Below are 23,838 nucleotides of genomic sequence, written 5' to 3'. Positions count from 1 at the left end.
CACCCATCTCCAACGGGATGAACGCAGGGGGGTGGGAGCGGAGGCTACTGCCTCTCTCTTCCCGCCATCCCCCTGCCTGCAGTCCTGCCCCACGCACGAGCCGCTGGGAACTCCAGGCAGACAGACGGACAGCGGGCGGTGGACAGGGGGAGGAGGCGGGGAACCCCGAACCTCCGTGTGCGGGTCACTGAGTTCAAGTGAACAGCTTGGGATAAGAAGGATGCTGACCAGGGAAAACCGGGCAGGGTTGTGGCAGGATGATCGTGGAAGTCATGCCCCTTCCAGCTTCGCTTCCCCATCTGCCCTGTTGTGAGCCAAGACTCCCTAGTCCCCCCCAGGGGATGTCAACACAAAGCTTCTAGTCACAGAGGGACCTTCATCCTTCCTTTCTCAACTGGCAGCGCTCACTGCTCAGGAAGGACCATGAGTCCCAAGATGCATTGCGGCAAAGCCCCCCCCCCCATGCCTGAAAACTACAAACATGGCGTAAAAGCAAAGATTTCTGGGATTGTACTGGGAACTACAAACATGGCGTCGGAGTAAGGTCTTCTGGGATTGTAACTGAGAACTACAAACATGGCAGAGCAAGTTCTTCTGGGATTGTAACCGAGAACTACAAACATGGCGTCGGAGCAAGGATTTCTGGGATTGTAACTGAGAACTACAAACATGGCGTCGGAGCAAGGATTTCTGGGATTGTACTGGGAACTACCAAAATGGCGTCCGGGTAGCGTGATGCATACTGGGATTACTCGCAGTTCCGGCTCGGCGTCTTTCCCCTTCAGCAGCCTGGAACGAGTCCCGGGGAATGCCTACAAATCCCAGAATGCTCTGCGTTCTGTTCCCAAAGTCACGCCCTGGCGTCACTCAGCTTCCCTCACGGCAGTCTTGGCGAAAATCCCAGAAGTAGGCGCGGGGAGACTCTTCATGCAGCTGCTGCTTTGTGGCCCATTATCGGCCTCAGAGCCCACACGGCCTGTCCCTTGCTCCCGGTGTCTGCAAATCTCCCTGGCACGCCATACTATCCCTGGATCACAATTGGACAGGACCTTTGTGACGTTGTCGCCCCGGAAGTCAACACATTTTAATACTGCTGCTGCTGCTACAGTAAAAAATGTCCAGTCCCTGGGAGGTGGAGAAGGGGTCCTTGCGTCTCTGCCGCTTTGATTACGTCACTGGGAGTCAGACACAGGTAATGAATCTCTTTCAAACATTAAAAAAAAAAAAAAAAAAAAAAAAGCCGGGTGTGGCGGCACACGCCTGTCGTACCTGCCAGCAGTAGCAGGCGGGTCTCTGAGTTTTCTTCACCCCCAAATCCCACTATCAGATGAATTGTATCGATTTTGTATGACAGTGATTAATACTCTATTTTTATTATTTTTATCTTTATTAATTACGTTTATTCAATTTGTATCCCCCCTGTAGTACCCTCCCTCCTCCCTCTCAATCCCATCCTCCCTCTTCCACACCTGTGACCCTCCCCCAGTCCACTGATAGGGGAGGTCCTCGTCCCCTTCCCTCTGATCCTAGTCTATCAGGTCTCATCAGGACTGGCTGCATTGTCTTCTTCTGTGGCCTGGTAAGGCAGCTCCCCCCTCAGGGGGAGGTGATCAAAGAGAAGGCCAATCAGTTTCTGTCAGAGACAGTCCCTGTCCCCATTACTATGGAACACACTTGGATACTGAACTGCCATGGGCTACCTTTGTGCAGGGGTTCCAGGCCATCTCCATGAGTGGTCCTTACTCCTGTGCCCAGATTTTTTGGTTCTGTTGCTGTCCTTGTGGAGCTCCTGTCCTCTCCAGGTCTTACTATCTCCCACTTCCTTCATAAGATTCCCTGCACTCTGCCTAATTTTTGGCTATGAAACTCAGCATCTGCCTCGATACCCTGCAGGATAGCGTCTTTCAGAGGCCCTCTGTGGCAGGTTCCTGTCCTGTTCCCTGTTTTCTCCCTCCTCTGATGTCCATTCTCTTTTCCTTTCTGAATGGCCAGAGTCCTCCTTCCTGATTAGCTAGCTTCCTTAGGTGTACAGATTTTACTATGTTTATCCTATATTATGTGTTTAATATCCACTTATGGGTGAGTATATACCCTGTGTGTCTTTCTGCTTCTGGGATACCTCACTCAGAATGATCTTTTCCAGTTCCCACCATTTCCCTGCAAATTTCATGATTTCCTTGTTTTTTATTGCTGAGTAATATTCCATTCTGTAGATATACCACAATTTCTGTGTCCATTCCTCAACTGAGGGGCATCTGGGCTGTTTCCAGCTTCTGGCTATTACAAATAATGCTACTACAAACATGGTTGAACAAATGTCCTTATTGTGTACTTGAACATCTTTTGGATATGTACCCAGGAGTAGTATAGCTGGATCTTGAGGAAGTGCTATTCCTAATTGTCTGAGAAAGCACCAGATTGGTTTTCAAAGTGTTTGTACAAGTTTACATTCCCACCAGCAGTGGAGGAGGGTTTCCTTTTCTCCATATCCTCCCCAGCATGTGTTGTCACTTGAGTTTTTGATCTTAGTCATTCTGATGGGTGTAAGGTGAAATCTCAGGGTCATTTTGATTTTCATTTCCCTGATGACTAAGGATGTTGAGCATTTCTTTAAGTGTTTTTCAGCCATTCGACATTCCTGTATTGAGAGTTCTCTGTTTAGCTCTGTACCCCAGTTTTCAATTGGATTACTTGATTTATTGCTGTTTAACTTCTTGAGTTCTTTATATATACTGGATATTAGCCCTCTGTCAGATAGAGGGTTGGTGAAGATCCTTTCCCCGTCTGTAGGCAGTCGTTTTGTTCTGATGACAGTGTCCTTTGCTTTACAGAAGCTTTTCAGTTTCATGAGGTCCCATTTATTGATTGTTCATCTTAGAGCCTGTGCTGTTTTAGTGTTCTGTTCAAGAAGTTGTCTGCTGTGCCACTTTTTTTCTAACAGCTTTAGTGTGTCCAATTTTATATTGACGTCTTTGATCCACTTAGATTCTAGTTTTGTGCAGGGTGATAAGTATGGATCTATTTGCATTTTTCTACATGTGGACCTCAATATAAATCCAGACATAAGAATAAAAGCTGATCTCAGAAGGACTGTGAGGATGGCAGCAATGTCTGATTTAATGTCTGCATGCACAGAAACACACAGATAATAATAATCAGAGGTCCCCTCATCAACCCACTCAGAAATCTTATAAAAATATAGTTATATAAGAAACCCTCCCTTAAACAAATCCTTAAAAGTCTGGGGTCTTGCCAGCCATGCTTGCACAAGCCTTTAATCCAGGCACTTGAGGGACAGACACAGGCTGTTCTCTGTGAGTTCAGTGTCGGCCTGTTTGACAATGAGAGTCCAGCACAGACAGGCCTACACAATGAAACCCAGTCTTAAAAAAGAAAACAAACACACAAACAAAAAACAGAAAATCTGAGCTAGATTTGGTGGCACAGGCAGGAAGAAGCAGGTCAGTCTCTGTGAGTTCAAGGTCAGCCTGGTCTATATCTAGTCCAAGATAGCCAGGGCTAAAAGGACAAACCCTGTCTCAAAATACCAAATCATTCATATATATACATATGTGTATATGTATGTATACATATATATATATATATATATATGTATTAGTTTTATACATACACAGATAAATTCATTCTATCACTTCTGTTCATCTAGCTTTCACTAGTACAGCTGTTTTCTTCATCTTCTCATTGAGGAAGAAGTTTTACCTCCAAAGTGTCCTGTGTTTTCTGCTTTTTTTTCTCCTGGGTTGTCTCTTACCTTCCAGGAGAAAAGTGGCTGCAGTTTATCTGACCCGAGTGTGAATTCACGGAACAAAAATCTCTCTGCATTTTCTAAAATTTCTCTTTAATTCTTAATCTTGGCACCTTTCCACCCGAGGGACAGACTGTTCACTCCGCTGCAAGTTGAATAACAGTTGTGCAGGTATCCATCCACCTTGATTCCTTGAGGAGGAGGGAAATTGAATTTTTGGTATACTGTTTTTTTGAAATGTATACACTTTACCCTTGTTCATTCAAATGCTGATTTCTCCACCACACTCTCTGGTTTCAATCTGGATATTGCATTGTGATACTTATTCTAAGCATCACCTGTCTCAACTTTGTGTGGGCATCTAGGATACAACCAGCCACAATGTTGAGCAATGGAGGAGTAGGCTGAAGAGGGGAGGAGCCAGAGGACAAGAAGTAGTGGGAGGCAGAGAAGGAGAAGTTGGAGAGACAGGCTGGAGGAGAGGTCTTAGAACGACATGGAGAATGAACCGGGCCTAATATCACACACACACACACACACACACACACACACACACACACAAACAAGTATAATGGGTGAATCTAAATCTTAGGAAACTATGAGGGCTTGGAGGTTTGGGATGGAGTAATTATTGCCCAGCATTGTGTTCTAGGTTAATTAAGTAAATCCCAGTCTCTGTGTGGTGACTTGGTTATACAGCTGTTTAGGATTTATCAATAGTAAATAATATTGATTTACAACATTGCATCCTGAGTGCTGGAAGACAGAAGGTAGGCTAGGGGAGGACAAGCACAAATGATGATGAAATGTAAATCTCTGCAGATCTGAAGAAGGTTTGGTCCTGAAAGGTGGTTCCAAGACCTCTCCTGCCAATTGTCTTCTCTCCTGCTTCCTCTCTCTTCCTCCCTTTTCCTTCTCCTCCCATCTGGCCCAGGATGTTCCACCCTATTCTCTCCATTGCTCAGCACTGTGGCTGGTTGTTTTAATTGACAATACAGAGAACCAATGATGGCAGTGTTTATATAGACTTGAGAATAAGCATTGCAATGCAATGTCTGGATTGCAACCAGATAGTGGGGGAGAGAAAGAAGCATTTGAATGAACAAGGGTAAACTGTATACATTCCAAAAAAGTACATTATGCCAACAGGTGACTTCATGTTTTTTTTCTTGGTTGGGTTTTTCTAGGTATCTTGATGAAAACTTGACTAGATTATTGGGCTTATGCTCTTGGAATTTTTGCTTTATTCTTTCACAAATATTGTACACAATCATCATTGGCTTTGCTGTACAGTAAATACAGAAGTCATATTTTGTGTGTGTAATATGTCTTCATAATCCTGAGAATTCTGAGGGTTTTTTTCACATGGTAAATTCAGTTGGCAACATGCCATCATAAAATGCCTGGTTGCTACCGTTCAAAGAGCATGCATGGGCTGGACCTAGGCACCATACACATATCTAGCTGATGGGCAGCTTTGTTTTCATGTCGGTCACCTAGAATTTGAAATGGGGCTGTCTGTGACATGGACACAGATGCCTGTTTATGAATCACTTTGCCCTAGCTGGGCAGCTTTCTCTGGCTTCAGTGGAGGAAGATGCACTTAGTTCATATGCAACTTGATGTGCTGGGGAGAGTTGGTATTTGGAGGCTCCCTTTGCCTGAGAAGAAGGGGAGGAGGAGTAAGGGAAGAGGGTGGGAGGATGATACCAGAAGGAGAGGAAGTACAGAGCTGCAAGCATGATATAAAGTGAAAAAATAAATAAACTCAGAAAATGGCTGTTTTCTATGTAAGTGAGAGATTATGTTGACTGATGATTTCTATCGAAGGCTCTTCAATTGAGTGTGGCAATATCCCTGAGCAAGTGTCTTTGGGTTGGATAGAGAGCTAGCTGAGCATGAGATGATAAAGAAAAAAAAAAAAAAACAGAGCAAGGCGGGACAGAATATTTGCCATGGTTTTTGCCTTACTTTTCCAGAAACTTGAGTTTCTATCCTAGGCTTCCAAAATGGTAAACTGTGGTCAGACAGGACCAAACAAGTAAACCCATTCATGACCTGAGATGTTTGTGGTTAGGTGATTCAATCACAGCAGCACAGTAGCAGGTTAGGAAAAAAAAAAAGTTATGCCAAAAGTGACTTTGCTCCTGGACAGACCTGAGAATGTTCTCTTTTTTGAGGAATGTGGAAAATACCAGGACTTAAGACGTCAAAAGTACAGAGCTTAATGAGTGTAGGGAATACAGAGGAAGTGGAGATCATAGGATTTCAGTGGAAAATAGACTCCATGGAAAATTAAGCTAGAGGTCATTTATGTGGTGATTTGGCCCCAGGTCATTCTTATTCTGCTCATGTCCTAAGAAATTAAATAAGGTAGAATTAAAAATTGGGGACTGATTTCTTAGATGGAAATGTTTGTTTTCAAACCTGGCTTGGATGTTAGTCAAAGCTACATTTGAAATCTTGATTCTCATGTGAGAGCCTTAGGAGTACAAGTCCAAGGATGGAAGATGTACCCACAATGTGTTCTGTGTTGTCAACATATTTTACCAATGTTAATATTAAAATGCATCATAGAATACATGTATGTATGTATTGTTTGAAGTTACATCCATCTTTATGTTCTCATTTGTTAATATTAAACTGTTAATATTAACATGCTTAATAGAATATATTAAAATGCTTAATAGAATATGTATGTATGTACTATTTCAAGTTTCATGCTTCTTTGTGTTGCCATTTGTTACTATATGGCTCATCATGCTGAAGTTTTGCCTTGTAAGAAAATTATCTGGGGATGCTAGATAATGTAAGCACAGTAAGATTTATTTCAAAAAAGCATGTTGTATGTGTGTAGTGTTCTTAGGCCATGACAGATATATGAAGACTTGATGACATTTTGGGGGTTTATTTTGACCATTCTTATTTGATGGTCAAGGTCTGGATTTTTCAGTGTGTATTAATATTTTTCTTTTTTTCTCTTTTATTTATTATATCATTCATTTTGTATCCCACCTACAGCCCCCTTCTTTATCCCCTCCCAATCATAGTCCCTCTCTCTGAGTGTATTAATTTTTTTAAATATATTTTTTGACTTTACATCCAAAGGGTGATCCCCTCTTCCTCTTCTCTCTGTCTAGCCTCACTCTTCTGCCTCTTCTTCTAGGAAAATGGAGCCCTCCTCTTCCTGTATCAACCAATCACAGCCATCAAGTCCCAGCAGGACTGAGCATATCCTCATCCACAGAGGCCAGGCAAGGCATCTCTGACAAGGGGGAGGTGATCTAAAAGCAGGCAGTAGAGTTCATATTAGAAACAGTCCCCTCCACTTACCACTCGACCCACATGGACCAAGCTGCCCATCATACAGATAAGTTCAAAAGGCCTAAGTCTAGACCGTGCATGCTCCTTAGTTGGTGTAATTTTCTGTAAGCCCTCCTGGGTCTGCATAATTTGCCTCTGTTGGTTTTCCTGTGGCTTCCTATCCTGTCCAGGTTCTTCCATCTCTTTCCCCCAGTACTTCCATGTGATCCCTGGAGGTCCATCCCATGCCTACTTGCAAGTTCCAGCATCTGTCTCCATTGGCTGATAGGTGGAGCCTCTCAGATAACAGGCATGTTTAGGCTCTTTTCTACAAGCACAGAAAAGCAACATTTACAGTTTCATTGGCTGGCTCTCTAGTAGAAGGTGGGTCTCAGGTTGGCCCAATTATTGGTTGGACATTCCCTCAATCTTTGTTCCCTCATTATCCCTAAACTTCTTGTAGGCAGGGTAATTTTTGGATCATGGATTTTGTGGTTCAATTGTTTCCTTTTTCCACTAGTCCTGTCTGGCTAGGAGGTGGTCACTTCAGTTCTCATGTCTCCTTCCCCTACCTCATCGGAGTCTCAGCTAGAGTCACACCCATATCCTCTCAGAAACCTTCCCTGTCAAATGTCTCCAGCTTGTCAAGGAGAAGCACCCCTCGGTTTTCCTTCTTGTTCTCAGCCCTCTCCCCTCCTACTACAATTCTCCCCATGTCTGATGTCCACATTCCAACTTCTGCCCAGTTTCCTCTCTTCACTCATTTCTGTTCTCTATCATATTTTCTGTTCTGAGTGACATTCTCGTACCCTCCTGTGAACCTCCTTGTTACTTAGCTTCTTTGGGTGTGTTGATTGTAGTATGGTTATTTTGTGTTATAGGTCTACTATCAGCTTATAATTAAGTACATCTGTGTGTTTCTTTCTTTGGGTTACCTCACTCAGGATGATCTTTTCTAGTTCGATCCATTTGCCTGCAATTTCCATGATTTCTTATTTTTAATAACTGAGTATTATATTGTGTAAATGTACCAGAAGTTCTTTATCCATTCTTCAGTTGAGGGACATGTAGGTTGTTTCTAGCTGTTATGAATAAAACAGCTATGAACAAATGTCCGTGTTCTGTAATGGAACATCTTTTGGATGTATTCCCTGGAGTGGTATAGCTGGGTATTGAGGTAGAACTATTCCCAAGTTTCTGAGAATACGCCAGATTGATTTCAAGAAAACTTGTGCATGTTTGCACTCCCATCAGCAGTAGAGGAATGTTCCCTTTTCTCCACATCCTCACCAGCATATGTTGTCAGTTGAGTTTTTCATCTTAGCCATTTAAGTGGTGTAAGATGGAATCAGAGTCATTTTGATTTTCATTTGTCTGATGGCTAAGGACTTTGATCATTTCTTTAAGTGCTACTCAGCCATTCGATATTCCTCTGTTGTGAATTCGCAGTTTAGCTCTGAACCCCATTTTAAAATTTGATTATTTGACTTGTTGGTATTTAATTTCTTAAGTTCTTTGTATATTTTGGATATTAGCACTCTTTCTGATGTAGGGTTGGTGAAGATATTTTCCCAATCTGTCGGCTGCTTTTGTGTTCTATCGATAGTGTTCTTTGACTTACAGATGCTTTTCATTTTCTTCAGATCCCATTTATTAATTGTTGATCTCAGAGCCTGTGCTTTTGTTTCTCTATTGTCTCCTGTGTTAACAAATTCCAGACTTTTCTCCACCTTGTCTTCTAAATGATTTAGAGTCTCTGGTTTTACGTGAAGGTCTTTGATCCAGTTGGACTTCAAGGTGATACAAAGGGGTCTATTTGCATTTTTCTACATTCAGATATTTAGTTATACCACCACCATTTGTTGAAGGTGCTGTCTTTTTTACATTGTATGATTTTTTTCTTGTTTGTTGAAAATAAAGTTCCTGTAGGAGTGTGGGTTTATTTATATGTCTTTATTTCAATTGTACAGGATTGGTCTGCTATCAAGGGTGTTTTATTTTTCTACTTGAAGTTAATGTTTGCTCTTTCAAGGTCTATAAATAATTGTGTTGAAATGTTGGTGGGTAATGGATTGAATCTGTAGATTGTATTTGTTAAGAATGCTGTTTTACTATGTTAATCATACATATCCATGAATTTGGGAGATCTTTCCATCTTCTGATATGTTCCTCAGTTTCTTTCTTTAAAGAATTGAAACTCTAGTCATAGAGGTCTTTCACTTGCTTGGTTAGAGTTATTAGAAAATATTTTATATTGTTGGTGGTTGCTGTTCAGAATGGTGTTTCCCAAATTTCATTCTCAGCCCATTTTTCATTTTTATTCAGAAGGTCAAATTATCTTTTTAGTTAATTATGTTCCCAGCCACTTTTTGGTAAGTGTATATCAACTATAAGAATTCTCTGGTAGAATTTCTTGGGTCACTTATATATACTAGTATATCATTTGCGAATAGTGATACTTTCATTTCTTCCTTTCCAAGTCTTTTAACATGAAGGGATGTTGGATTTTGTCAAAGGCTTTTTCTCCTGTAATGAATTGATCATGTGATTTTATTCTTTCACTTTGTTTATATGGCAGAATACATTTTGATGCATTTTCATGTGCAGAACCATCACTGTATCCCTGAGATGAAGCCTATTTTTTCATCACATATATCTTTGATGTGTTCTTGTATTTGGTTTGGGAACATTTTATTGGGTATATTTGTGTCAATGTTCGTAAGTGAGATTGGTCTGAAATTCTCTTTCTTTTTTGAGTCTTTGTGTGGTTTGAGTATCAGGGTGACTTTGCCATCAGTATGAGTTTGGCAATGTTCCTTCTGTTTGTATTTTGTGGAATACTTTGATGAGTATTGGTGTTAACTCTTGTTTCAAAATCGGGTATGATTCTGTGCTAAAAACATCTGGCTCAGTGCCTGTGTGTGTGTGTGTGTGTGTGTGACTTTTAATGACAACTTCCATTTTCTAAGGCGTTATTGGCTCTATTATTTTATTAACTTTGTAGTTTTTGTTTTTTTAAGAAAAGCTTTCTCTTTGTTGTCTTGTGTGTCCTGTAAGAAGGTATGTAAATCAGGCAGGCCTCAGACTTAGAGATCCACCTGAATCTGGATCTAGAGTGCTGGCATTAGATGTGGGCCCACATTCCTGTCTTTGTAGTGTTGTTTTGTTTTGTTTTTATATTATTGGTTAATGGGCCTGAAATGTAGGTATTTGTACATATCAGTCCTATTCTTGAATTTATTTTTACTCACATCATGAATTTTGAGATTTTGCAGAGCATATTATATTTCTCATTTGGCAACTTCAGGCTCCTTATCCCATGCTGCTAGGGCTTCTCATCCAGGGCCACTTCCATAAATTTCCAGAAGCCTCCCATGACCCAGAAACTCACCCACCCTGATTTCTATTTTCTCTCCTTGTTCCTTCCTCCCTCTACTCTCCCCATATGTGATGCCCATCTCCATTACCCTACCCACTCCCTCTTCCACCCTATTCCTTCCCTCCATTTAATTCAGATACTTATCTTATTTTGTCTTCAGAGTGAGTTTCCTACATCCTCCCTTTGCCGTCCTTGACTCACTGTGTCTGTGGATTTTTCCATGATTATCCTATACTTTATGATTAATTTCCACTTATAAGTGAGTAGGTACCATGTGGGTATTTCTGGGTCTGGGTTATCTCACTCAGAAAATCTTTCCTAGTTCCATCCATCCTCTTTGCAAAGACTTTTAATAAAGGCTTTGTTATTAATAGCTAATTGGTATTCCATTGTGTAACTGTATCACATTTTCTTTATCCATTCTTCAGCAGAACGATGCCCAAGTTTTTTCTAGTTTCTGTTTATTACAAATAAATCTGCTGTGAACATAGTTGAGCAAGTATCCTTGTGGTATGGTACAGCATCTTTTGAATAAATTCCCTGCAGTAGTATAGCTATTGAGATATATAGGTATTGACATAGGTCTATTCTAAATTTTTTGAGAAACAGTTACATGGATTTCCAAAGTGCTTGTTAAGTTTTCATTCTCACCAGCACTTGAGGTATGTTCTCCTTACTCCACATTCCTCACCACCTTGTGCTGTCATTTGAGTTCATGATTTGAGCCATTCTGACAAGTGTGAGATTGAAATGCAGAGTCCTCTTAATTTGCATTGCCTTGATGCCTTAGGCCAGTTTTTGGAAAGTGTTTGTCAACTGTATAAGTTCTCTTATAGAATTTCTAGATTCACTTATGTATACTAGTATATCATCTTTGTATAGTGATGCTTTGAATTCTTCCTTTCCAATCTTTATCTCATTGATCATTTCTTTAATTGTTTCTCAGCCATTAGCACTTCCTCTGCTGAGAGTTCTATGTTTAGCTCTGTATGCCAGTATTCAATTGGGTTATTTGGTTTGTTGCTGTCTAGTTTGTTGAATTCTTTAATTAGAATATTATCCTTCAGGCAGGTGTAGGGTTGGTGAAGGTCCTCTCCCAGTCTGTGTGATGTCATTTGTCTTATTGATAGTATTGTTTGCCTTCCAGATGCTTTTCACTTTCATGTGTCCCTGTTATTAATTGTTAATCTTAGTGTCTGAGCTGTTGGTGTACTATTCACAGAGTTGTCTCTGTACCAATGCTATACCAAGGCTATCCCCCCCTCTCTCTTCTATTGTATTCAGTATATCTAGTTTTATGTTATAGTCTTTGATCCAATTGGACTTGAGGTTTTGCAGGGTGATAAATATGGCTGTGATAAATATGCTTCTACATGCAGACATCAGGTTAGAGAAACACCAATTGTTCCACATGCTTTCTTTTTTCCATTGTATCTTTTTGGCTTTTTTTTCTCAAATATCAAATTCCTGTAGGAATTTGTGTTTATTTCTCTGTCTTTAATTTGAGTCCATTGATCAGCCTGTCAGTTTCTATGCAAAAACGATGCAATTTTTGTTACCATTGCTCTGTAGTATAGCTTGAAATTATGGATATTGATATCCTCAGAAGTTCTTTTATAGTACAGAATTGTTTTAGCTGTATTGCTTTTCATTTATCTTTTGATGTTAATGGTTGCTCTTTCAAAGTCTATAAATAATTTTGTTAGAATTTTGTTAGGTATTGCTTTGAATTTTTAGCTTGCATTTGTTAAGATGGCCATTTTTTACAATGCTAACTGTATGATTCATGAGTTTAGGAGATCTTACCACCTTCTGATCTCTTCTTCATTTTCTTTCTCCAGGGATTTGAAGTTATACAGGTCTTTTAGAGTTTATACCAAAATATTTTGTATTTTTGTAGTTATTGTTCAGGATGTCCTAATTTCATTCTAAGCCCATTTAAGTTTTGTATACAGAAGGGCTACTGCTTTTTTTTAGTAAATTTTGTTCTGAGCCACTTTTTGGAAAGTGTTTGTCAACTGTATAAGCTCTCTTATAGAATTTCTAGATTCACTTATGTATACTAGTATATCATCTTTGTATAGCGATGCTTTGAATTCTTCCTTTCCAATCTTTATCTCATTGATCATGTTCCATTGTCTTATTGCTCTGTCATGGAACTTGTTGGAATTGCTATAAGTTTCTTTCCATTTATTTGATGTAGGCTATAGGCATGCTCTTTGGTGCTTTTATTATGTATAGATTTGAACCTGATCTCTACAAGTCTTTTAACATGAATGGGGTGTTGGATTTTCTTAAAGGCCTTTTCACCATCCAAAGAGATGATCATGTGTTTTTTTTTTTCTTTATCAATTTGTAAGGTTGATTAAATTGGGGGATTTTCATATGTTGAACCATTCCTACATCAGAGATGAAGGCTACTTCTTGGTGGGTGACATTAATGTGTTTTTTGATTCAGTTTGTGAGTATTATATTGAGTATTTTTACATTGCTTTCATAAGGGAGATGGTTCTGAATTTCTTTTTTTGTTGTGTCTGTTATATAGTTATCAGGGTGATTTTGGCAATGTTCCTTCTATTTGTATTTTGTGGAATAGTTTAAGGAGTATACATATTACCTTTTCTTTGAAAGTCTGGAAGAATTCTCTGCCAAAACCCTCTGGTTCAGAACTGTTTATTTTGTTTGGGATACTTTTAATGACTGATTCTTTTTCCTTAGGGTATATAGGCCTTATTTTTGTTTTATTTTGTTTTGTGGTGTTTGTTTGTTTTTGAAGTCAAAGTTCCTTTTAGTAGTTCTGTCTGTCCTGTAAGTAGGTATGTAGACCAGGCAGGCCTCAATTTAGAGATCCACTTTAAAGTGTCTCTAGAGTGCTGGGATTAGTTGTGGCCCCACAAACCTGGCCTTTTTGTTTCTTTGTTATATTATTATGTGATAGGCTTGGAAAACAGGTTTTGTACAAGTCAAACGTGCTCTTGCGTTGATCTTCATTATGATAATACTGCTTGAACCTTCTGAATCATATGACTACAGTATTTTTTATGCTTATTTTAAATTATTTTGAATGAATATAACTATTTTGCATATTTATGTGAATAAATACCTCATGTGTGCCTTGTCCTCACAGTAGTCAGAAGATGGCCTCAGAACTCTTGAACTTGGAATAATGGATAGGTGTGAGCTCCTATGTTAGGAGGCCCAGAGGGAATGGCAAGTGAAGCTTCAGGAACTCCTACAACTACTTGAAAGGTCCTGATCCAATGCACATAGTTGATCTACTAGGGATTCCTAGCACACTAGTGAAATCTCAAAGGTAACTAAGTCTAGGGTGGTGCTTCTTTCCTCTTCTTTATGGAAATCTCCTAAGTTATGGAGTGCCATAACTTGCCACCCCACAACTCCCACATTTTCTTACAGTGGTATCAACCTGATTGATTGTTACTGTTACTTGAGGCTAGCATGGGATGGTCTGATTGGGCTTTTAATCATTTAAAGGCAGTTACACTGGATAATAAAGTTAGATCTGCAGTATTCAGTCTTGTCTCTGGAGTTTGATTACCAGTTTTCTGTGTGGACTCTGTCACTCCCTAACCCACTTAACCCCATGGTTCCTAAGCCCCACCTATGTTAGTACTGGCAATCAAACCCAAATATCTGCAAGACCAACAAGACCTCTTCACTGCTGAGCCATCTCTCATGCCCTATGTTGCATGTTTTATTTATTTATTTAATATACTTTTTATTTTTTATGTTAGTTATTTACTTTGTATCCCAGCTATTGCACCCTCACTCATTTCCTCCTAATCCCACCCTCCCTTCCTCATTTTCTCCATTCCCCTCTCCAAGTTCACTGATAGGGGAGTGGACTTCTAGCTTATCTGATCTCATCAGGTCTGGCAACATTGTCTTCCTCTGTGGCCTGGCAAGCTTGCTTTCCCCCTCGGGAGGGGTGATATTCAAAGAGCCCACCACTGAATTCATCTCGGAGACAGTCCCTTACTAGGGGAGTGTTCCTCTTCCTAGGGTACCCACTTGGATACTGAGGTTACCATGGGCTTCATCTGAGCAGGGGTTCTAGGTTATATCCATGAATGGTTCTAGGTTGGAGTATTAGTCTCAGGAAAGACCCCATATGCCCAGATACTTAATTCTATTGCTCTCCTTGTGGATCTCCTGTCCTCTCTAGGTCCTACTATTCCTCCCTCCCTTCTTTCAGAGTATTCACTACACTCTGCCCTAGTTTGTTTATGAGTCTCAGCATCTGCTGAGTAGTCTTTCAGAGGCTCACTATGGTAAGCTCCTGTCCTGTTTCCTGTTTTCTCCTTCCAATGTCCATCCCATTTGTCTTTCTGAGTAAGCAATATCTTACCCAGGGTCCTCCTTGCTTAGCTTCTTTAGATGTACAGATTTTAGTATGTTTGTCCTATATTTTAGGTCTAGTATCCACTTATAAGTAAGCATATACCTTGTGCATCTTTCTGCTTCTGGGATACCTCAATCAGGATGATCTTTTCTAGATACCACCATTTGCCTGCAAATTTCATACTTTCCTTGTTTTTAATGTCTGAGTAGTATTCCATTGTGTAAATGTACCACAATTTCTGTATCCATTCTTCAGTTGAGGGACATCTGGGTTGTTTCCAGGTTCTGGCTATTATGAATGAAGCTGCTAGGAACATGCTTGAACAAATGCATGTGTTTTGTACTTGAGTATCTTTTGGATATATACCTAGGAGTGGTATAGCTGGATATTGAAGAAGCGCTATTCCTAATTGAGAAAGCACCAGATTGATTTCCAAAGTGGTTGTAAAAGTTTACATTCCCACCAGCAATGGAGGAGGGTTCCTCTTTCTCCACATACTCTCCAGCATGTATTGTCACTTGAGTTTTTGATCTTAGCCATTATGATGGGTGTAAGGTGAAATCTCAGGGTCATTTTGATTTGCATCTTTCTGATGGCTAAGTTCCTTGAGCATTTCTTTAAGCATTTCTCTGCCATTCTATAGTCCTTTACAGAGAATTTTCTGTTTAGCTATATACCCGAGTTTTTAATTGGATTATTTGATTTGTTATTTTTTAACTTCTTTAGTTCTTTATCTATTCTAGATATTAGCCCTCTGTCAGATACAGGGTTGGTAAAGATCCTTTCCCAATTTGTAGGCAGTTGATTTCTTTTGTCGACAGTGTCCTTTGCTTTACAGAAGCTTTTTAGTTTCATGAGGTCCCATTTATTGATTGTTGCTCTTGGATACTGTGCTATTGGTGTTCTGTTCAGGAAGTTTTTTCCTGTGCCAATGAGTTCTAGGCTCTTCCTCACTTTTTCTTCTAATTGATTTAGTGTGTCTGGTTTTGTGTTGAGGTCTTTGATCCACTTGGACTTTAGTTTTGTGCAGGTTAATAAATATGTATCTATATGCATTTTTCTACATGCAGACGTCTAGTTAGACCAGCACCATTTGTTGAAGATGCTGTCTTTTGTCCATTATATGGGTTTGGCTACTTTGTCAAAAATCAAGTATCCGTAGGTATGTGGATTAATTTCTATGTCTTCTGTTCAGTTCCATTGATCCACCATTCTGTTTCTATGCCAGTACCATGCAGTTTTTATTACTATTGCTCTGTAGTACAGCTTGAGAATGAGTTGTCTTGTTGCTCTAGCTAGGACTTCAATAAAACATAGGATACAGATAATGTCACAATAAAAAAAAGAAAACAGGCAATGAATCACAGTAACACCACCAACTCTACAATTAAAGGAACTAACATTTCTAATATTTTAATTTAACTGTGCATTGGTGTGAGGATGTCAGATTGACTGAATGGGAGTTTCAAACAGCTATGAGCTGTCATGTGGCTGTGTCCTCTGGAAGAACAGACAGTATTCTTAACCACTGAGCACTACCTCCAGCCTCCTAGGTTGTCTCTTTATGATCAACATTTACAGTTAATATTTTCATCTTTCCTTTTGTAATTGTTCAAACATATGTTTCATTTTAGCAAGATTGTATTAATATTACAATTTAAAATGAGGTACTTTAGGTTTCTAGTCATGTATACAGAACTGGAGAGAATGTATAACTGTAGAAGCTTGAGAAAGATCTCTCTGTTCTTTCTATCTTTTTTCTTTGATTGATTAATTTTTGCAGAATATTCTGGTTCTTATTATATACCCCTGACTCTCCTAGAACTTATTGCAAAGACCAGGCTAATATGCAGCTCTATGTGATACACCAGTGACTCTCCTGAGTGTTTCAGAAATAAAAGGCATGAGAAAATATACCTGGCTTGCCCATTGTTATTATAGTTAGGAATTGTTTATACTATTTCTCTGATGTAGGCTCGGTACTGTTGATCTGTTTACTCTCTGTCTCACTTTATGCTCTTAATTGGCATTTCTTTTGCAAGGCTGTATCCTAATTAAAGGATGCAGAAATTAGAGAGATGAACCTTACTTCTCAGTTTCCTTCTAAAAGGAGTTAGTAGCTATATTAGCACTTGTGTGTCACAAAATAAATAGAACAAACACTAGAGTTATATATGACTATATTGGAAATGAATTATACATTTCCCCTGTTGTCACTTTCATGCTTTCTATTGTGCGCTTGTGTGGATATTTTAGACTGCATTGACATACAATGATGTGAATGTGAACTTTACTCAAGAAGAGTGGGCTTTGCTGGATCATTCCCAGAGGAGTCTCTATAAAGATGTGATGTTGGAGACCTACAGGAACCTCAATGTTATAGGTATGGCAGTTAATTTTCTTTACTTTTTAAAAGATGGGGGGAAATCTTTATTTGTTATTAATGACCATCTGTAATTTCACTTGAGGATGAGGAAGAATGGTGAATGGTTCTTTGACCATAGGTCACAGTCTAAATTTTGCCTTATTTCCAATAATAAGTCATATATTTTCTGGTACTGTGTTTTAGGCTACAATTGGGAAGATCACAATATTGAAGAGCGTTGTCAAAGTTCTAGAAGACATGCAAGGTAATTTTCATGTCTAGGCTGTTATAAATATGGTTCTGAGAAAATTTTAATGTGACCTGGAAGTTTAAATGAAAAAGGACAGTGTAAATGAACTGCTTTAAGTATATATATTGATTACTAATTTGTTACCAAACCAGTACCTTCATGTTAACTACTTCATGTGTGTTTGCACAGCACTCCTCTAAGAAAGAATGCAAGGAAATTATAGCCCTACCTAACATCACCATTTAAATCATACCTGCATTAGAGCTATATGGTAGGACTGCGGTTTGTTTAGTCTCCTACAACTCAGTATTGCAAAAGGTATTCACAGTAAGTAGGTGATGAAAGTATGTCCACATCATATTAAGCAAATAGTTCATATTAAATCTGGGATTACTCATATACTTGTAGTAATGTTATTAAACTTTTTGAGAAGCACCGTTTTATAGTCAAGAATATTGCTGTGGAAAAAACATAATCCCTATTGCAGATCTCTATGATAACAAAATTAAATGTGTGAATGTCATGTGAAACCATGCCATTTATTATTTTTCTTTTAATGGGTACATATGTTACAATGAATACAAGCCATGTTAGCATGGGGCTATTGAAAGAAGCAATGAAACTCTCAGAACAACTAAAAGATATAATCCCCATTTTGAGTAGATTTTTAAAAGGTGATACCTGTTTATTCTTTATATGGCATATTTGAACCTGCCAGCAGTACAAATAATGACACAGAGCCATTTTGATATTGTTAAGCTTAGGCAATTTAATTGGGCAGATCCAGAATCCTCTATCTCCCTTAACAAAAATAAACCTAGCATGGAGTACTGCTGCATGGCCAACTCTACCTCTTTGTACCAGTTCATGTCCAACTTTTAACCTCAGTGTCCTGCTGGTTAATCGCTTGTTTTTTACTTTCTTCCTAGCAATCCTCTCAAAAGTTCTGCCCCCCATTTTGTGCCCTTCTCTCACTTGTCAGCTCTTTATTATTTCCAATAGACAAGTAAGGATGGACAAATGTTTACAAAATATAGGACAGGTGATGGGCCATAGAATGAATAATACTAAAATCTGGCCAGCACTTAGATCTCTGCTGGCTCAGCAATCAACATTTGCATTTACTGACACATTTTCACAGTTTACCTCAACATCAATTAACTGGTTATTCAACTTCATTAGGAAATCTCACAGCATCATACTGCAGAAAATATAAGTTTTAGAAATATATGAATACTTTTATTTGTCCCAGTTATCTTTGCAAATTTAGCATGTCATACAGTATATGGAAATTTATTAATCCAGTCAGTGTGTTAAAGCTCTGAGGTCTTGCAGTTTTCTACAAATATGTGGTAAAACATCTTATAGAAGAAAGTATAGCATAAATTGAGCCAGGTAAGAAATCTGTTATTTCTTCTTCTTATCACAGTTATTTTCAAATATGCAAAACAACCGATAGAGAAAGAGAACACCGTGAATATAAAAATAATGATAAACGCTCAAGATGTAATTCCTCTTTACCTTTACACCAAATTATAAAATTAAGTGACATGGACAAAAAGATTCATTAGTGTAATGAATGTGGTAAAGCTTTCATATGTGCCAATTATCTTTGCAGGTGTGAAAACAGTCATAGTGGAGAGAAACCCTCTGAAGATCCTCAATATGATGAAGTCTTTGCACATTACAGTAATCCCCACACATGTAAAACTATGCATACTGTTGAGAATCGCTATAAATGTAACCAATGTGGTAAAGCCTTTGCACATAACAGTCATCTCCTAAGACATAAAAGGACACATACCGGAGAAAAACCTTATGAATGTAACCAATGTGGTAAATCCTTTGCACATAACAGTTATCTCCTAATACATGAAAGAACTCACACTGGAGAGAAACCTTATGAATGTAACCAATGCCGTAAAGCCTTTGCAGATAAGAGTGTTCTCCTAAGACATAAAAGAACTCACACTGGAGAAAAACCTTATGAATGTAACTGGTGTGGTAAAGCCTTTGCATTTAACAGTAATCTCCTAATACACAAAAGAACTCACACTGGAGAGAAACCTTATGAATGTAACCAATGTGGTAAAACCTTTGCACATAGCAATCATCTCCTAAGACATAAAAGAACTCACACTGGAGAGAAACCTTATAAATGTAACCAATGTGGTAAAGCCTTTGCATATAACAGTATACTCCTAATACATAAGAAAATTCACACTGGAGAGAAACCTTATGAATGTGACCAATGTAGTAAAGCCTTTACATGTAACAGTAATCTCCTAATACACAAAAGAACTCACACTGGAGAGAAACCTTATGAATGTAACCAATGTGGTAAAGCCTTTGCACAGAACAGTCATCTCCTAATACATAAAAGAACTCACACTGGAGAAAAACCTTATGAATGTAACCAATGTGGTAAAGCCTATGCACGTAACAGTCGTCTCCTAATACACAAAATAATTCACACTGGAGAAAAACCTTATGAATGTAAACAGTGGTAAAGCCTTTGCATGTAACAGGAATCTCCTAATACACAAAAGAACTCACAGTGGGGAAAAAACCTTATGAATGTAACCAATGTGGTAAAGCCTTTGTACAGAACAGTCATCTGGTAGTACATAAAAAACACATACTGGAGTGAAACCTTTTGAATGTACCTAATGTGATGAAGTCTATGCATATCAGAGTAGTCTCTGAAAACAAAAGAGCACAGCTTGGAAAAAAACCTTATGAATGTAATCTCTGTGTTAGGACATTTGTATAACACAGTCATTTCCTAATAGATAAAAATGCATACTGCAGAAAATCCTTATAAATATAACCATGTCATATAGGCTTTTCATGCAGCAGTCATCTTCTAGGACAAGAACACATACTGTAGTGAAACCCAATAAATGTAACCAATATAAAAAAGCCTTTGCACATAACAGTCATCTCATAAAACATAAAGAACACATACTCGAGGGAAACTTTAGGAATGTAACAAATGTCGTAAAACTTTTGCTCTTCAGAATTGTCTTCAAAGTCATGAAAGAATACATATTGGACAGAAAGACTGAGTTTATTTAATATGGTGGAGCTACTTTACATTTGTATAATCACCATCATGAAAGACTTTGTACTGGAGAGCAACATTATGAATATGTTAAAATGTGAGGCCTTTGCACATATCTATATTCTTCATTGATATAAAGTTTCATACTGGAGAAAAATTTTGTGAACATAAGCAATGTGGTGAGGCCTTTTTGTTCATCAGTCCACTGAATCCAATAAAACTCAAACTCTAGTTCAATGAAAATGACAAAAAATATTGTTATCCAGACACTACTGGTTGATTAGGGCCACATAACATTCTTGGGAGCTGAGCTGTGATACCTACATACCCACTGAGCCAAAATGTTACGGAGGTTCTGAGATTAAAAATCGTAAACATTTGTTCCATTTTACAACTATTCTTTTTCATCAATCAGGGTTTAGAGATGTGGGATTTGTTTATGCCATTGAGGAAGTCACCTGAGGCAAATGTAGGTTTTACAATTCAACCAATCATATTCATTTGTTCATCTGTGGTTAGGAAAAGGTATCATGTTTTAGAGAAGAGAAGCTGTGGTATGGGACAGTCATTATGTTTGGTGACCAGAAACCATGGTATGGAACAAAAGATGTTTGGGGGAACAAAAGATGAATAATGAAAGCTTGTCAGCTATTGGGAAGTGTGCAGCTTTCCTAGGGAACTTAAATTTAGGTCCACCCTATAATTCAATGGAGGCTGGTATATAAAAGGCAATATTTAGGACAAATTTCTTTTGCATATTCCCACATGCAAATTACCTTTGCATGTTTTGCACATCACAGTCATCTTCAAGTATGTAAAAAAACAGATAGTAGAGAGAAACCTTACATGTGTAATCAATGTGATAAAGCCTTTTCTTAACAGTCGTCTCTAAATACATAGAATACTTACTGCAGTGAAACCCTATGAATAAGCAATGTGGTAAAGTGTTTTCATGTGGTTGTCTTTGAAATCATAAGAAAATTTCATGCTACAGAGAAACCCCATGGGCGTAGTCAGTATTATACAGTTTTGTACGTCACAGTACCATTATAAAAGAGTAAAAGATTTAGCTTTTGCATATCACAGCAGTCTTTCAGAACCTAAAAGAACTCATTCTGAAGGAAATCTATTAGGATAAAATATTTGCTAAGATTTTTGACCCACCAACTTGCAATCAATTACAGGAGATTATTTGGAGGAAAAGTTCTAAGATGTGTCAACAGTGTATTCGTACATTATGACATCCATCCTTATTTTGTTTCCAATTAAAAGCTCATATGGACTAAAGGCCTATAAATTTAAACAATCAGCTAACCCTTTTAGATTTCAAAAGTCTCTTCAATTACAAGAAATTAATCATCCAGTTTTACAGTTTATGGGTGTGTATTAGTGCCTTTTCTGTGACTTAACAGGACATTTAAGGCAAATTCCAAATGTGTTTAATTTGCCATATGGTTCCAGAAGTATGTAGGATCACTATGAACTGGGCATGACAAGTTTCACAAATGACAGACAAAGTAGGAAGCTTGGAACTCACATCCTCAACTTGCAGCATGAAGCAGAGAGGGGGAACTACAAATGGTATACAATTGGGACCTATCAAGCCCACCCCAAGTAACATACTTCCTCCAGCAGGGCTACTTTTCCAAAACATTCCCAAATTCTACAACCAGCTGAGAAGGATTCATTTCTCTGAGTTCAAGTACTTGTTTGATTTCTGTTACATGAAAGAACCCATGATGAAGAAAAACTCTGTAGATAAGCCTGTGGTTGCCTCAACACCTGAGTTACAGGAATAAATGCTTATACAAGTAGAACATTGTGAATAAACATATATTAGTTTAAGTTTTTTTTTTCAATTTCCATTATGTGATATCAGTGTGTATTTGTGTGTTTATGTGGCTCTCCATTCTGGTTTCCATGAAGAGCAGACCCTTTGATCTTCTTGTACCAGGAATTACAGGAAGTTGTCAAAATCCTGACCTAGGTCCTAGGAATGAACTTGTCTTAATGCACAGCCATGTCTTTAGTTCTGTAATATCTTAAATCCTTTATATATCATCTTGATGTCAAGAAGTAGAAAAGAATTCATAGAAGAGAGCAACCCAATTTATATGGGTTTTGATGACATAATGGGTTATGGGTTTAAATGGGTTTTGGAAATAATAAATGTATTCATTTTCAAGAAAAACTGTTTAAAATCTGTTTTTATCATGTCATGTGGGAAGTAAATTATTTACCATGTTCACTTATTGTCATAGAGGATATCACCAATTGTGATTGTGGTCTGTATTTTGAAACATTGGAGTAGGTATTGAAGTTGGCTGAATGTGGAGCAAATCCATTCACAGAAGTTTATTAGATCATTCTGATAATTCTTTCTGTGGCTGCTGTTCATCTAATGCATTTCCTCTTGGTGATAAGTATTTTTCTGCTGCAATGTATTGAATGGGATCCCCACCATCTATGTTATCAATTTATTTGTGTCTGGCAGTGTGTGATCATAATTCTCAAAGAAGTGTCTCTGAAAAAGCATGGTGCTTTTTTATTTCATATTTTCACAAAATCCTTTGAGATGTTTGTTTTCAAACCTGGCTTGTATGTTAGTAATTACTCAAGGCTACATTTGAAGTCTTGATTTGCATGTGTCAGCCTTCTGAGTACAAGTCCAAGGGTGGAAAATGTACCTGCAATGTGTCCTGTTTTGTCAACATATTTTGCCGATGTTAATGTTAAAATATTTAATAGAATATATGTATGTATTTTTTGAAGTTCCATGCTTCTTCATGTTCTCATTATTTACTTATGGCACATCATGCTCAAGTTCTGCCTTCTAAGAGAATTATCTAGAGGTTCTAGATAATGCAACAACAATGAGATTTATTTCAAGAAAGCATGTTGTATGTGTGTAATGTGACCGTGTGTTCTTAGGCCATGATATATAAAGACTTGACAATTTTTGGAGTTGATTTTTACCATTCTTATATGATGGTCAAGATCTTGTTGCCAGTTTTGCATACCACAAACATTCCCCACTCAATTCATTGGTAACCAAATAAACTTATCTGTAATGTTACATCAGTAAAATATTATCTTTAATTCAAATTATAAACATTATCTAAGAATGGAAGAAAATGAAATTTGAATAATAAACACTGTTTACGAATGAAAATGTTCTGGTTACACATGATTTGAGCTCAAACTCTGGGTAGCCCATATGTCTCCTATAAAATTTTCTAATATTTCTATACTTGGGCTGTTGTGTATGCAAACTCACACACCAGGGCATACATAAATAACATTTAAATCCAAATAAGGGCCAGTGTGGTCACTGACCAAAGGACTCTG

At 38.2% G+C, this 23,838-nt stretch overlaps 1 protein-coding gene across 1 annotated transcript; it reads left to right on the top strand.

Annotated features, from left to right (window-relative positions):
- The first annotated feature begins 905 nt into the window (after positions 1 to 905).
- LOC129681253 (zinc finger protein 431-like) lies at positions 906 to 23,612 on the top strand. The gene is given in 6 exon segments (XM_055613162.1): positions 906 to 1,192; positions 17,068 to 17,194; positions 17,381 to 17,441; positions 19,045 to 19,929; positions 19,931 to 19,991; positions 19,993 to 23,612. Coding segments are annotated over 6 exon segments (1,296 nt in total). The 5' UTR covers positions 906 to 1,114; the 3' UTR covers positions 20,077 to 23,612.
- Positions 23,613 to 23,838: the final 226 nt, after the last annotated feature.

Source organism: Psammomys obesus, unplaced genomic scaffold (assembly GCF_907164565.1).
Source record: "Psammomys obesus unplaced genomic scaffold, mPsaObe1.curated_primary_1811, whole genome shotgun sequence".
Lineage (NCBI taxonomy): Eukaryota > Metazoa > Chordata > Mammalia > Rodentia > Muridae > Psammomys > Psammomys obesus.
This window is presented reverse-complemented; position numbering and strand designations above follow the sequence as displayed.